At 39.2% G+C, this 17,000-nt stretch overlaps 1 protein-coding gene across 1 annotated transcript in view; it reads left to right on the top strand.

The window, feature by feature from the left end:
- LOC140226617 (condensin-2 complex subunit D3-L-like) overlaps positions 1-17,000 on the top strand; it is a 50,057-nt gene that overhangs the window by 21,149 nt on the left and 11,908 nt on the right. The window contains exons 13-26 of the mRNA XM_072307067.1: positions 374-459; positions 1,865-2,028; positions 2,620-2,805; positions 4,433-4,535; positions 4,958-5,257; positions 7,075-7,348; positions 8,028-8,280; positions 10,202-10,310; positions 11,349-11,433; positions 13,585-13,689; positions 14,486-14,640; positions 15,566-15,655; positions 16,053-16,226; positions 16,876-16,960. Coding sequence (XP_072163168.1) covers positions 374-459; positions 1,865-2,028; positions 2,620-2,805; positions 4,433-4,535; positions 4,958-5,257; positions 7,075-7,348; positions 8,028-8,280; positions 10,202-10,310; positions 11,349-11,433; positions 13,585-13,689; positions 14,486-14,640; positions 15,566-15,655; positions 16,053-16,226; positions 16,876-16,960 — 2,169 coding nt within the window. The remainder of the gene's footprint in view (positions 1-373; positions 460-1,864; positions 2,029-2,619; positions 2,806-4,432; positions 4,536-4,957; positions 5,258-7,074; positions 7,349-8,027; positions 8,281-10,201; positions 10,311-11,348; positions 11,434-13,584; positions 13,690-14,485; positions 14,641-15,565; positions 15,656-16,052; positions 16,227-16,875; positions 16,961-17,000) is intronic.

The raw sequence follows: 17,000 nt of genomic DNA, 5'->3' as shown, positions 1-17,000 counted from the left end.
GGGTTATTCTAGAGAAATTTTATTTAATGCCCTTTTCTAGTATTGACTTTTTTTTCCCCCCAATATGAGCAAATACATCTACCACCTGTTGATTAAACCTAATACGTGCAGGTTGAATTATTTTGTGATGGCTGGAAACATACACCTGAATTTGAAGACACTCGTCTGTTCAAGATGAAAGTCTTTGCTACAATCGCTATGTGATTCTACTGTTGTAGGTTTTGCAGGCAGCAGCAAATTGCTTCTAGATCAAACCTAATACATGCAGGTTGAATGATTTTGTGATACCTATGATAATGAAATACACCTGAATTTGAAGACACTCATCTGATCAAGATCAAAGTCTTTAATACAGTCGTCATTACTGTTGTAGGTTTTGCAGGAAGCAGCAGCTTACTGTCGTGTCTGAAACAGAGAGTCTGTGATGATAAGGTGGGCGTGAGGAAGGCAGCCCTGCAGGTGAGTCATCTTAGATACCTAAAGATCGTCTGAGAGCGGCATCCTATACCCCATTTATACTGTAGCCAAAATCTGCAGCCTCCTCGAATCATTTTGAAACCCCTTTTGAAAAACAAGTGATTTGTCTGTTTATACTGCTCAGGCCACCCACTCAGATTTGGCCAAACCAGGCCCTGACGTACATGGTAAAAAGCTTAACCCGTTGAGGACGAGTCCCAAGTGTACTTTGGCAGTTGTCTAAGTGAAATCGTGTTGTAGCAAAATCAAACCGTCCTCATCGGGTTAAAAACTGCTCGAGGCTAGATAAGGAGGCTTCAGAACCTGACTTTCCCTTAGTATAAATGGGACACTTGACGCCTTTCTATCGTTTGGTCCCAGCCGTATTGCCATCTTTCTATTGGGCCATTAAGGTCAGTGCACAGTGAGGATGTGTGCCATATGGCGTGATAGGGATTGCCCGTTAAAGATTTCAATCAAGAATAAGCATTTTGTCAGCTGAGAACCAGAAGGGTGCTGTTGCATTCTAAGATTTGAGCATAATAATAACAGAGACTCCAACTCTACCGTTTTCGACGGGAGATCTCCCGCCGAAAACACATTTTTGCAAAATCTCCCGTTCTCCCGCTTGAGATTTAATTTCTCCCGCCCTGGCTCTGTGTCTCCCGTTGGAAAGGATTTCTAACTTATTGCTATTGTATGTTGAAAAAATAAGCCTTCGATAGCACCAGAGAGCGTCTAGAACCTTAGGAACTCCGCGCTTTGCACACATCAACTTGGAGTCTCCCATTTGCTAGGGGTTTCAGGCGGGAGAATCTCCAGATCAGAAGGTCCTTTGGGTTGGAGTCTCTGTAATAAGCGAAACAATTTTCATGAAATAAAAAAGTTTATTTATTCAAAAGTGAGTAGAGTTTTATATAAATATTGTTCCAAATATAATGTAAGATAATGCCCTTTTTGTTTTATTTTTTAACATTTTACTGAAAATGAAAAGACTTTAAAATGAGTACCATAATGTCATATGTGTGTACTGTGCTTAGGTACATGTGATGTATGTTCAGGTTCTTAATGTGTGTGTGTGCTCACACGTACATGTTCCACCATTGTATGAACATGTGATCCAGTCACTGCAAAGCAGCAAGAAGATGGCAACATGGCTGGTGCAAGATGATCTCTACGCTATTGCAGCTTTCTTATTAACACATCAAGTTTAGTAGGAACTTGCTTCAGAATTATCTTTTCATCGTTGAATTGCGATTCTTGAGTTTACAACAAATTTAGGGAACAAAGTGGGTGTTCAGAAAAGGCATTCTTCAAAAGATTATGTTGACAAGGCAATCTATTTTGAGAGTTCATTGTCGTCTGTTTAGCTCCCAAGTCATGTAATTGTTTCTCTCCTCATTATCAGGCGTTGGAGAACGTCTTCAAGCTGCAGTGCATGACCTTTGACCTGCAGCTTCTGGAGATCCTGCGGGAGCGTTGCCATGACACCGCCCTGTCTGTCCGCAAGCAGGCCTTAGACTCCCTCACCAGCCTGCTGAAAGAAAACCCCAGAGATGAGAGGGTGCAGAGGTTGGGATGAATTGTTATTTTCTGAATGCTCTTCTGCTTCAGTCGCATTTATCTTATACGAAGGGAGAAAGCAACCCAAATATTTATAACGTTAATGGAGAGAATGCAGCAATGTTAGTAGAGCATATCAGTGAAGGGTGAGGAGAATTGGATAATTCATTCAAAATCTTTGAATTTTAAAAGTTTTGGTGCAGTTGTGACTGGATGAGAAGACTACAGCCCTTTGTAATCAGATGTATAGAAAACGATATTAAAACATATTCTTAAAAATCAAATATATTTTCTCTTTTTTTTTTAGCATCATGAAACAGTAATTGACTTAAGGCATTCAGAAAGCAGGAGGAATAAGTAACATACCCTTGAATCAGTAACAAGTCGAGGGAATGTGTTCTTTTCTCAAAAAATGAAATCCGCGAAAGGACTGAAGTTCTTCAGTGTTGCTTCTCTTCAGTCATGTTTATGTGGGCTGATCATGTGACCATCCCACACATCATGTGACTATCCCACACATCATGTGACTATCCCACACATCATGTGACTATCCCATATATCATGTGACCATCCTATGCATCATGTGACCATCCCACACAGGGTGTGGCTCCAGGGAGTCCTTCCCGTGGTGTCGGACCGTGAATCGTCCGCCTCCGAGAAGTGTCTCCAGCTGCTACAGGAGCTGGTCCTCGATGGAGTCTGTCGGCCAGGAGCAACCGAAGCTGCGAAACTCCTGGCGTGGAGTCTACTGGCCCAGCTCATGCAGCCAGAACTTTGTAGTCTGAGGTAAGATAGGAGAACCATGTGGACAGGACGACCTTTTTGAGAATATATGCCCTCCATCAATAGTATCTCTTTTTCTCTGTACAAGACCCAGTTGCATGAGGATGAGAAAAGGTTGATCCAGTCAACTCTATCTTCATTCGCTGCCAAAGGGATACGCTTGAATGAAAACCATAACTAGCACAAGCCTGCTACAATAGTATTGCCCGTCAGCGGATACTGGTACATGTATGTGCAATAACGCATATGCTCATCTGTAATGTTAAAGGGGATGGCTAGTAACTGATCAGTAGGAATCAGTGGGAATGCTGGAGGACGATTGTTCCAATCCTTGTGGGATTCATTTAAAGGACAAGTTCACCTTCATATTAAAACATAAGGATTGAGAAAATGTAGCAATATTAGGAGAACACATCATTGAAAGTTTGAGGAAAATTGGACAATCCGTTCAAAAGTTACGAATTTTTAAAGTTTTTGTGTAGTAACCGCTGGATGATAAGACTACTGCAGTGTACGATGTCACATGCGTACAACAATATAAGGGAAATATAAAGAGAATTTCACAAAATTTCATCTTTTGAAAAAAGTACACATTCCCTTGACTCGTTACCGACATATGTTATGGGTAATGTCATTCCCCCTACCTTTAGAAAGAGGCAAGCCAAATGCTCTTTAATTATGCGAAAAGATGAAAATATGTTGAATTTTCTTTACATTTTCTTTATACTGTTGTACTCATATGACATCACGAGCTGTAGTAGTCTCCTCGTCCAGCAGTTCCATTACAAAAATTGTAAAAATTCCTAACTTTTGCATCAATTGTCCAATTTTCCTCAAACTTTCACTGATGTGTTCTACTAATATTGCTGCATTCTCTCAATCCTTATGTTTATGAAGGTGAACTTGTCCTTTAAGAGTACATTATACATGTATATCTATTGTTGTATGAAAATTATTTGCTTCAGAATGGTCTCATATTCAAGTAATGTGCAGTTCAATGTTTCTAGGGGGCCCTGTCACTGTACAGTCATGCTTACGTGGAAACATTAAACTGCACATTACTTGAATATGAGACCATTTTGAAGCAAATAATTTTCACACAATAGATATATAATGTACTCTTAAATGAATCCCACAAGGATTGGAACAATCATCCCCCAGCATTCCCACTGATTCCCACTGATCAGTTACTAGACATCCCCTTTAAACTCCAGTCCAAGATTCCTTGGTTGCGTGCTTGTGCTGCGTAAATAACTGAACACAATTTGTTACGGGGATTTCCGAATACCAGTTGTATCCGAGTCAAGCCAGCTGAGTTCTCATGGTTTGCCCCTACTACTAGGTCTTTAAATCCAGTAATGCCTGTGTTTCCTTGAACTTCTCTCATTGTACTCATACCCACAAAATGTCATTGTAGTGCAGAGATTTATCGACACAGACCTACCAATTCTATGATTGTGGAGAATGCTCCCTGAAAATTAAGATATTTTCTCAGGTCTTACAAGAGAATATAAAAGTTGCATCTGATTTGACTGCAATATAATCTTCAAGGTTGACAAATGTTTATTTTGACTTGAGGTATCTCCTGAAGAGGTGTTGTAAACTCATCATGTTGATCTCATCAATCCAGGGTATACTTCCAGCGGGTTTGTCGGCTGTGGGCCAGGCAGAAGCTCCTTACGCCCTTGCTTATCAGGGGACTGTCCACTCACACGGAGGGTGCCAATGCGACGGTAAGATTTTTATCCTTGATTGAAATTAATTTAGCTATACGAGAGAATTTCTCCATTCATTACTGTGCTCCACAATCAAGAATATGAATGGGGGAATTTATTTATGCATGATGCTTTTGTGTTAAGATTAGAGGTAATATTTTCCTGTGTTGTTAAATTTTGCAAATAGCACCGGACTTGCAATATTTGCGAAAATAAAAACCGGCAAAGTATGTGGTGTTTACAGTTAGATTTAAAGGGGTTAAACATCTTGTACAGTGCAAGGGTGTCTGACTGAGGCATATTGGTGGGTGTGGCGTTGTGTTTGGTTGACATGTGGGTGTGGTCTAGTATTTGACTGGCATGTGAATGTGGTGTAGCATTTGATTGACATGTGGATGTGTCTCTCCTGACTCCCATTTCTCCCTCCTGATCCACCCCAGGCTGCCTGGATGTTCCTGTCCGAGGTCAGTCACTTCTGCCCGCATCTCGACACTGCTCTCATCCTCCAAACCTGGACCCGTTTGACCTCTGACCCCTTGGACCGGTCTGTGCCCTCTGCCCCGGCCGAGGGGTCGCCGGACTCGGAGATCCTGGCCAGTCTGCTGTCGGTGATTGGCAGCCTGGCCGGGCAGCTCACCGAAGAGGAGAGGAGGCGGGTCGTCACGGAGATCAGTGAGAGGTTGATAAAGATGCTGGATTCCCCAAACATGATTGGAGCTATGGTGGAGACACTGTACAAGGTATCTTTGATGTAGCAAGGTTGACCGTGATCATGGCATTGGATGTGAACAAGAATATGTTATTAGCAAGTATAATTTTAACAGATGCATTTCTCTGAGCCCAAACATACAGAGATCATCATTTTCTGATGATGTTATGTAAGGGGAAAAGGCAAACAAAACATCCTTAGCAATATTGATTTGGAAAAAATACCTTACGTCGTATTGAAAAACCAATTTCACATCAGTTTAGATTTTGCTGCTGGGATTTGTAGTCATTCATAAAATCAAATATCCAATCAAGCTTTTACAAATTATGTCTTGCCATTGATATTCTCCCCCCCCCCAAAAAAAAAAAAAGAAAGAAAGAAAGAAAGAAAGAAGCTACCAGTAGTTTTTCAAACTCTGATCCAGAAGGACCCATGGGTGTAATAAATGGCAATAAAGGTAGATTTTGCTGCTGGGATTTGTAGTCATTCATAAATATATTGATATCCAATCAAGCTTTTACAAATTATGTCTTGCCATTGATATTCTCCTCCCCCCCCCCAAAAAAAAAAAAAAGAAAGAAAGAAAGAAAGAAGCTACCAGTAGTTTTTCAAACTCTGATCCAGAAGGACCCATGGGTGTAATAAATGGCAATAAAGCGAAGATAAAACTTTAAAGAAGATTAAAAAGAACTAAGCGGACCAAGAGGTAACGACCTGCAGCGATGAGATGGTTATGTAAAGCCAGTGATATCAAGACACCTGTCATATCTTTCCTTGTTTGATCAAGATTTGATTCCTTACATGATCAACACTATTATCAGATGAAAACCTCTTCCTGAATTTATTCCAGTGTTAAGGAGGGACAGCAAGATAATGGCATGCCACTTCATGCCACCCAATGCCTCCTTCTCTCCCTTTCACTGTCTGTCGATCAATGTTAACCTATCTATCTATCTATCTATCTATCTATCTATCTATCTATCTATCTATCTATCTATCTTGCCTTATCTGTCATGCTATCTTACTATGTATCTATTTGTCTATCTATCTATCCATATATATCTGTCTATTTGCATTTATACATTATTTTGTATCTATCTGTCTCTCTCTTTATGTACATGTACATTTGTATTCATTTATGTATCATTTTTTATTATGCCTCCGCCACGAAGTGGTGCCGGAGGCATTATTGTCTCTCTTTCTATCTATAAATATATCTATTTAATCTATCTTTCTATTCTCTTTTGTCTCTCTGTCTATCTTCCTATCCATCTAACTATGTATGTATCTATCTATCTATCTATCTATCTATCTATCTATCTATCTATCTATTTATCTATCTATCTATCTATCTATCTATCTATCAATCTATCAATCTATCTATCTATTTATCTATCTATATATCTATCTATCTATCTATCTATTTATCTATCTATCTATCTATCTATCTATCTATTTATCTATCTATCTATCTGTCTTGCTATCTATTTATCTATCTATTTATCTATCTATCTATCTATCTATCTATCTATTTATCTATCTATCTATCTATCTATCTATTTATCTATTTATCTATCTATCTATTTATCTATCTATCTATCTGTCTTGCTATCTATTTATCTATCTATTTATCTATCTATCTATATATCTATTTATCTATCTATCTATCTATTTATCTATCTATCTATCTATTTATCTATCTATTTATCTATCTATCTATCTATCTTGCTATCTATTTATCTATCTATCTATCTATCTATCTATCTATCTATCTATTTATCTATCTATCTATCTATCTATCTATCTATCTATCTATCTATCTATCTATCTATCTATCTATCTCACCAGCTGTGCTGTGTGGGTGTACCAGAGACCCAGACCACCAACCCCGCCCTGGATGAGGTGTGTGATAAGATCCTGCAGGCCTGTGACTCCCACCTGTCCAGCGTGCTCCTCTCCGAGGATGGGCCCAGACCAGATGAGGCCGCGGAGGAGCTCCTCATCGGACGGATCTTTCTCCTGGGAGAGATCGCCCAGCTGTGTCCCTACCGCATGCCGCGTCGCGTCTTCACTTTGGTCCAGTCCCTCTTGGCTGGGTCCTCCTCCACCTCCATCTCAGAAGGTAACTTTGCCCTCCAGAGAGATGTCGTTGTGTGTCGTGTGTTATGCATAAACCTTTTACATTTTCATCTTCTTCTCAAAAACTCTGTGACGGATTTTCACCAACCTCGGCAGGTAGCATCTCTGGGGAGATAGGATCTTATTTTGTTGAAATGGGCATCATGCCCCACTTTGGGGGAACTCCCAGGGGACCCAAATCCCCCAGATTAACGAATCTTTAAAGATCTTCTTCTCTAGGACCAGAAGTTATATAGTTTCACTTTGGTCCAGTCCCTCCTGGTGGAATCCAACATCTCAAAAGGTAACATTGACCTCCAGATAAGATTCCTTGAGAAGAATTGAGAGATATGATTAATTTCTGACCGTCTTTATTTGTACTCACTAGGATACAGTTCCTAGACTTTTGATTTGCTGTAACTGCTTCGACTTATTATTTCTGTGTGGATCTCTTACATTTGCGACTACAGTGGAACATCGCTGTAAACAGACCAGATAGAGTTGTATCCTCAAACAAAACCCTCTCTTAACCTGTTGAGGACAGGCTGATTTTGCTACAACACGCATTTCCCATAGACACTTGCCAGGGTATACTCGGGATTCATCCTCAACGGGTCAACAGGATGATTTTACAGTCAACTTTTTGTTTCTTTGTGATTGACTCTCTTCTTGTCTCCTCCTAGGTTCAGAGCTACCCAGCTCCCAGGGTCTGACTCAGTTCTCCCAGCCTCCTCTCTCTCAGTTCCGCACTGGGGGCGCCGCGCCCGTTTCCATGGCGCTGCGAGCCCACGCCTTCGTCACGCTGGGCAAGCTGTGCCTGCACCACGAGGGGTTGGCTAAGCAGTGCATCGCCGCCCTGGCCCGTGAGCTGGAGGTTGCTGAGGACTCTGCAGTCAGGAATAATGTGGCTCTTGTCATGTGCGACCTCTGTATCAGGTACGTAGGAGGCTTTGTTTATCTGTACATTCAGTGCTCCGTTTCATAAATAAAAAGTTGCTATGATATCATCTCTTGCTGCAGTGGCAAGTGTCATGGTAATGACAGGAATCCAGCTTCCTGATTGGCTGTTACTTCAGGAAGTTGCTGTTCTTTCATGAAAATGGTGCAGGTTGTAGCATTTGGGCACCTACAATGACAATCTTGCAATTCATGTTGTTTAGTCTCATTTTCTATTTGTCATTTATGTGTTTCTTACCATGATGTTGACAGTTAAGTTATGACAGTTAAGTTATTTTACAATTCTTCAACATTTTTTTAAAAGTGATTATATGAAAATGTTTCAAAGGCTATTAAATGAGATTCAAATCATCTTTTTTTTTTTAAAGGTACAGTTTTAACTCTTTATGTGCTACGTTCACACGTCCGACTCTGTCAACGGCGTGCCAACTTCGCATATTCTGCTCAAACGCACAAACCCGCCCAAACCGATCGATAGATCGCCTAATGCCGTGATACAATGAAAGCCTTTTTACCGCTTTTGTTCTTTTCACATACAGCTTGCATTCTATGTGGAGATCTACTATCAGTGGCGTTCCCAACTAGATTCGCATGTAAATTCTAAGTTTCTGTCACTGTCTATGTGCAAAAGTCATGCCTTTACAGTAATGTAGCTACTGGTCATTCGAAAGAAAAAGTAAACATAGATTTGTCATATAATTCATATCAAAGCAAAGTTTGGCATTTTCTCTACAATCTTGCTAACTTTATGTCAAGCTGAACAGAAATCTTTAGAAGTTATATAGATTGGAAAAACAGAATTCTTTCTCAAAGCATGACTACCTTGGTCTCTCAGAATAACGTGGCACACAGGGGGTTTACATCATGGCACTTGAAGAGTTAACCTTTGGGAGCAGTGATTTTAAAAATTTTCGAGTTATCACATTTGATGCATACACCATATGTGTAGGTCAGTTGTATCACAAAACATCCTATCACATAAAAATTTTGCAATAAAACCTAAAATAAAGGGAGATATCACTGTGTTTCTCATTGAACCATAACAGTAGACGGTTTACTTTAGAAACAATTTTATTGTGTGAACTATTGTTCACATTTTATATATTTAATAATACTTAACATTAATTATACTGATTCAAATTTTTTGCATTGGTTGTTTCTATCCCTAACGCACATTTTATAACTATTTTGAAGCACTAAAGTTGGGTTTTTGTTTCATCTGCAAATGGTAAATTATGCCTTTAAAGGGGATGGCTAGTAACTGATCAGTGGGAATCAGTGGAAATGCTGGGGATGATTGTTCCAATTCTTGTGGGATTCATTTAAGAGTATATTATGTGTCTATTGTTGTGTGAAAATTATTTGCTTCAGAACGGTCTCATATTCAAGTAATGTACAGTTTAAGCCCCGTCACTGTACAGGCATGCTAACCTGGAAACATCAAACTGCACATTACTTGAATATGAGACCATTCTGAAGCAAATAATGTTCTCACAACAATAGATATATAATGTACTCTTAAATGAATCCCACAAGGATTGGAACAATCATCCCCCAGGATTCCCAGTGATTCCCACTGATCAGTTACTATCCATCCCCTTTAAGTGATCATACGAAAATATCTAAAAGACTATTAAATGAGATGAGAGAGTGAAAGGGGATGATCACCAGCCAGTTTTGAGTTCAAGTTTGCAAGATGAATTTGACAAGGCATGCGCTTCACAACTGTAACACTGTAAGATATTATCAGCACTTTATTTCAACCATTCACAGGGAGATTCAAACTTAATAGAACGGGGGAATCAACAGTGCATTTGTTAACACTGCCATTCCATGTACATGTACTCTTACCTTTAGGCATTTGAGAACAGTGGATGATGTTAATCCATATTTTTCCCAGGTATCCCAACCTTGTGGATCGTTACGTTCCCAACTTAGCAGCATGTCTGAAAGACAAGGATAAACTGGTCCGCAAGCAGTGTCTGACGCAGCTCACTCGACTTGTTCTTGTAAGTCTTGACTTCTTGGGGTAATCATTGTGTTCATTGCTTTACTGGCAATTTATGTTTAAGGTTTCAACTGTAATACATTTGGAGAGACTAGAGATTTCCACATTTAAGTTATTTAGACAGCTTCAAGTAATACACAATCAGTTAAAAATGAACTTTGATGAGACTTTCCCTCATTAAGAATCCAAGACAGCTGTATATGCTTTGCGGGATGAAGATTGCAGATCCCCAGAGGCAAAAATTTCATCAAATGTAATTTGTGATTGATTGTGAAAAAAATAAGAAAACTTATTTAAGTTAAAATTCCAATCAGACAAATATCCAGTGACATTGAGTGTTCCTGTTTAGCCTGTTGAGGAGGGGCTTATTTTGCTACAACACACATTTCCCATAGACACCTCCCCGAGTATACTGGAGACACGTCCTCAACGGGTTAACAATTTTCTTAATGGAACTGGGCACAGCGTATATTAACTCTATAGCAACTTATTAAATGCAAGAGGAGGTGGGTTAATTTGAAAGCTTGTGTGATGAAGAGGAGGAGATAAGGGTTCATGCCAAGATAAGTTAGTCTGTGCAGACTTTTTCTCAACTATATTTACATACTACATGAAGTTGGAGATATTTGCATTTTGGAATTGTTTTGCAAGTTACTACTGCTGTAGCGATTTGAGAAACAATGAAGTAAATAGAAATGGGAAGTGTATAATTTGATTATTTTCTTCCTGCATGTAAAGGTTGACAGAAACAAAAGTGAAATATAGGTTATCTGTAATAACTATTTCTAGCTTTGTTTAGAAAACAGTAATTACAATTATCACAAAACACAAAATTCATTATCATGACCCAAATTTTGTGGAAAATTGTCGATGACACATTCAGCCATACAGTGCTCTGAAGGAAAATTAATGAAAAGATTAAGAGGTGTAACTGGTAACTTATTTCAGTTCATACAAGTAGTTATACCACTTTTGTATTTGATATCTGGTGTGATACATTGTATATTTGAATTATTTTGTGTCTTCATGCATTCTTTAGGAGGATTACATCAAATGGAGAGGTCCTCTCTTCTTCAGATTCATCTCGGTCATCGTCGATGAAGTCGACACCGTCAGAGAGTTTGGTGAGGAGGAGGAGGACGATGAGGAGGGGAAGGGAGATGAAAGAATAAGGACTGGAGTAAAAGACTATCCAGAGTGATGCTAGACCACTGATCTCTACAGGAAGTATCTGGACATCTCATTGGTCGATCCCTTTGAAGCCACCGTGCTGCCATCTTACCTCGCACTTGGCTCAGAAACTTGTATACAAAGCTAACAACATTATGTGATCTTGATGACAATCTCTGTCAGAAAATGTGTACAGGTCACCATAGAGTTTGAGTGGTAACATGGCAGTGCGGTGGCTTCAATTGTTTATTCAGCCTGATTAGACCAATGAGATATCCAGTTACTCTCTGTAGAGATCAGTGTGCTAGGCTGGTCACTTAGCCAGTCGAATGGCCCTTTCTATGTCCAGGGGCTCTAATAGGACAGGCACTTCACCAATAGCTATAATTACATCTACCTGCCTGGGTAGTCTCCTTCAGTAGCACTGCCTTGATCCTCCACACAAGACCTTATTGTCAGAAGACAGCCCGCTCAAGCATAACAATACCTCAGTCTAATAGGAAGGCCATTGCCAAAAGGAAAGGGATTAGGGGATTACATGATCTTCATTGATTGGTGGTCAGTTGCCTGATATCTGTGCCAATTGGTGAAGAAAGCACTTCAAGGGCAAGTGAAGAAATCACTTTAAAGGGGCAGGCTAGTAACTGATCAGTGGGAATCAGTGGAAATGCTGGGAGATGAATGTTCCAATTCTTATGGGATTCATTCAAGAGTACATTATATATCTATTGTTGTGTGAAAATGATTTGCTTCAGAACGGTCTCATATTCAAGTAATGTGCAGATTAATGCTCCGTCACTGACCAGGGACGCTAACCTGGAAGCATTAAACTGCACATTACTTGAATATGAGACCGTTCTGAAGCAAATCATTTTCACACAACAATAGATATATAATGTACTCTTGAATGAATCCCATAAGAATTGGAACAATCATCTCCCAGCATTTTCACTGATTCCCACTGATCAGTTACTAGCCTTCCCCTTTAAGGGTAAAGTTGCTGTTCTTGAAAGTCCTTACAGTCTGAACCCTTTCTGTGCTTTGTCCACTGATTAGGACAGATGTTTGAAAACTAACCATGAATGGATTGAGATTATCTAATCCCCCTAATCTCCTTTCTTCTCATGTCATTGTTACCTCCCTGTTGTACTGAGGCACATCACTACACTATTCAGCTAGGTCAAGTCTGGAGGGATTACTGAGTGCTGATGAAAAAGCTTGGGAAGTTAAACTAAGCATCTGAGCAGATGAAGGGTTGATAAGATACGGGTGATTGTGCTGTAAATAATGATAATGATACATAACATTTGTAAAGCACTTAATATCATATTTGTAAGCGCTATTGTTGCAAGAGCTGTTGATAGTGGTTGCTTAATCATGACTTTGTTCAAGTTCAAGAAAGTGTTAGAATGACATGTATACAAAAGAACCAGGTCCACCGTTTCATTCAAAATGAATGGCAGGTTAAGACAAGTACATGGGGTACAAAAAAAAAAAAAAAAAAAAAATGATTGCAAGTCAATTGACAGAAGTGTGAACATGAGATGAATGTTGCATTTCATCCAATTCTGATAATAGGCAAAATATCTATTTCAGTTAGATTTGAATACCACAAGGTCAAATTTTACTTCACACAATGGTTGCTCACAATCAAGAAGTTTCTAACCTTGTGTAACGTTCATACAGGTGTAAATTGTACATCTTTGTACATCTTTTTTTTCCAATGTTTACCAATGTTTACACACAAACAAAAACTGTTATACATTGTAGGTAAACACATCAAACATTATCATTGTCTTTATTCGAACTCATTGATTTGAACAGGAGAGAATTCTCTTTACACATCCAATTTATACTAACCATTCTTCTACAAGAACTGAAGTTTGTCAAACGCCAATCAGTTGTGGGATAATGATAATGTTTGATAGGATTATGTTTACCTACAATGTATAACAGTTTTTGTTTGTGTGTAAACATTGGTAAATGATAAAGCAGTTATATTTCCATTTTTGGTTTTGTGTTTACTTTCAAGTATCTTTTTTGCAATCAATTCACAAGAAATATTTTATTTTTGTCTTGTGTTCCCCAAATTGACCGACTCTCAGGCGAGTACTGTCTTGTGGAGCTGCTGTTACAGCGCCACCCTGGCATGTTGCTGCAACAATTCGTTGAGGGTGTCTTTCACTTTAACAACTACCGTCACCATGCAGGTAAAGCTGCCGATCATTGACTATAGTTTTTTTCTATTTCTGATGTTTGAATTATTTGGTCTATGTCATAGATGTTTTCATTTACTGTAAAAGTGGACATTTTCTCACATTTTGTAAAATGTGAAAATAAAAGTTTGCAACATCGTTGCTCATTACTAGTATGCATATAATTTTGTGAATGTAATATCAGAGTAGGGACATTGTAGGTTTAGAACTACGAAGCTGTTTGCTAGTCGTCTAGTGTGCATAAATCTGTAGTAATAATGGTGGTCAGCTACCTTTTACTGTATAGCACCTTTGTGCTGCCAAAGCCCTTATATCCCGTTGGAGTCGAGTCCCGAGTATACTCTCGTAAGTGTGTATGGGAAATGCATGTTGTAGGAAAATTGGCCCGTCCACAATGGGTTAACGATTTGGGCAACTGAAATGTTTGAAGTGTTTGCTCAATCAGGTTACAAACAGCAAAGTTGGAAACAAATGAAATTCATCTGATCAAGTGACCACAGAAGGTTACTCCCTTGAAAACAGTACTATTCTTGAAATTCTTGGAGTTTTATTTACAATTTACTGTATGCCTTCTGTAGAATGAATATAGATAATGATTCTATTGGATGGCTTTGTACAGAACTTAGAACCAATATTGCCTGGTGTCCCATTCATTGCCATAGTAATAATAGTAGCAACGTTTATATAGTGTTTTCTATAGTGCATATCCAGTAAGCCAATCAATGTGCCCTCCGATATGATATAGATATTTCTTTTTGTTTTGTTTTGTTTGTTTTTTCTCCTTTGACAGTGTTCAACCAGTTCTCCCAGTCAGATCGAGAGAGGGAGCTCTTCACCCTGGAGGGACCAGACAACGCTGAGAAGAGAATGACGATCTACCGCTTCATGCTGAGTCACATGACCGACGAACATCGCTTCAAACTGACAGCCAAACTGATTCAAGAGGTAGGATCGCACTTGGCTCAAGCTCTACTGGGAGATTGATTGAGTTTTGGATTTATTTTTAAATGAAGTTTGAGGAAAATTGGACAATCAGATCAAATGTTAGCAGTATTTTAGATTAGTGTGGTACTATTGCTGGATGAAAAGACCTCAACATTTTATAATGGAACACTTGGACAAAGACTAAAGAAAATATGAAGATAATTACAACATTATTTTCATTCTTCTAGCATAAAGATATAGCATGTAGCTTACCTCTTTCAGGTGATGGTGTATCTGTGTGTGTATGGGGGGGGGGGGGGGAATTATATCATATTACCCCTAGCATGTCAGTATCAAGAAAACGGGTTGTGTACTGTTCACAAAAATGAGATTTGATGGAATTCTCTATGTATTTTCTATAAATACTTCATATTTTATATGTTTTTTTGTCGACGGAATCTGATCCATCGAACCAAGACCAGTGATTAGTAGAAAAGATCCGTGATACCATCAACTGATTCTGCAAGAGGGTCCCTAAGTGCTCATATCATATTCTGACAAGATTACATATTAATGCCCCCATGATTTTGGAGATACACATTTTTGGATATATGTTTTTGCCTTTGTTAGATGCATGTAATGTTTAATGAGATATTTTTGTGTGCATTGTAATTTTCATGAATTTCACAAGAGCCAAGATTTGCGAAATTAAGATGCTCGCGGAAGTTGTTGTCTGCACTGTATACATTTAATGTCGGTGGCAATTCACAAAAATTTCATGCCGAAAAAAAACCCCAAACAAAACAGCCATGGGCTCCAATTTGTGAAATTTTAATTCTGTGAAAATTTCTTGGTATCCAGTATTGTTAACTTGCTGGTATCTTCCAAACTGCTTTCTTATAATCTCCATGATTTTGATCTGTGAATGTTGCCATTCTGCCCTCAGGTTCTTGGAGCATTTGTAGACGGTGTGCTCCCCCTCAATGAAGAGACCAGTGCACTCCTCAAGGACACTCTACACATTCTGTGTAGCAAGGTAAGGTGTTCCTTGTTAGCCTTGCTTTCAGGCTTTTTTGTTTCTTTTTATCTCCATTTTATTCACTGCAAAGAGCTTTGCAATACCAGGGAGACATTTCCTGACGCGTTTTGGCAGACATTTCATGTAACATATTTGCTCTCAGCCAATTATTGGGAGTTTTGTTGATGTTGATGTAAAGACTGTGTAGTAAAGTTTATTAATTTGTTGTTGCTGCTGCTGTTTTCATTGATTTACTGGTTGTAGCATTCATGAACGAATATGTCTCCAAGTGCATGGTGCATAGAGTGCAAAGATGTGCGTCAGTGAATAGACGTGTAGTAGTCTCTTATGACCAGGAGATTCTTTAGATGAATCAATCTCTAGCTGCTCTCTCTCTCTCTCTCTCGTCATCTAGGAGATCAAGCTCGCCTCGCTCCATGCCAAGCAGACCAACCCTGACGACATCGTCGAGGAGATGCAGATGGCCGAGGCAGTCATGGCTCAGGCCAAGTCTAAGATCATCTCCCAGGTCGTCAAGAAGAACGTCATCGAGAACGTCGTCCCCGTAATTATCGCCCTCAAGCACATGGTCAGTGTTAGATTACTCAGGGTTGCACACTAACCCATTTTTTCTACTGGTCCAACCTGTCTGTCGGACCAGTAGATACCCAGTTTTTTTCCATCTTTTATTGGTCTATTCCTAACAAAAATTAGTGGTCCAACAATGATTTTGACCAGTCAGGGACCATCGGACCAGTTCCAGTGTGCAGCGTTGGATTACTCCGTAAAAAGGATTACAGTAAAGCCAGACTTTTTTGCATGCATGAATTTTGCAAATTTTGCAAGTCTGAGCTAAGATTTCCAACCGTACAATGCACCTTAAAGGCTTTCAATTGTTTATACACAATGCAGTAAGTGGCAGTTGCCAATTTCAGAAATTTCCATGGTGCAAGAGGAGGCAGTTGCCTAAAAATTGCAAAAGTTTTATGCCACAAATGTTTTGTGGTGTTACAGTATCAGAAACAACATTGCGGTAAATGTTTTGCTGCTCTTATTATAAGTTTACGTTGTTCTAATTGTCGCTATACCCACTGGCTTTATCAAACTGCCAAACGTTCACAAAGTAGAAACGCTTTTGCAAAGATTCTGAAATATGACACTTTCACAGCAAAGCATCTGCATGCATAGAAACCTGAAATATCATGTGATTGTGATTCTCTTTTGTTATCCTCTCGTAGCTTGAGAAAGAACATTCTCCGTTGCTAGGCGACCTGATGCTGTACCTGAAGGAGCTGATGAAGGATTATCGCAATGAGGTCAAAGGTGAGATTGAAAATTAGAGAACTGTATTCCCAGGGTTATG

This window comes from Diadema setosum, chromosome 3, assembly GCF_964275005.1.
Source record: "Diadema setosum chromosome 3, eeDiaSeto1, whole genome shotgun sequence".
Lineage (NCBI taxonomy): Eukaryota > Metazoa > Echinodermata > Echinoidea > Diadematoida > Diadematidae > Diadema > Diadema setosum.
This window is presented reverse-complemented; position numbering and strand designations above follow the sequence as displayed.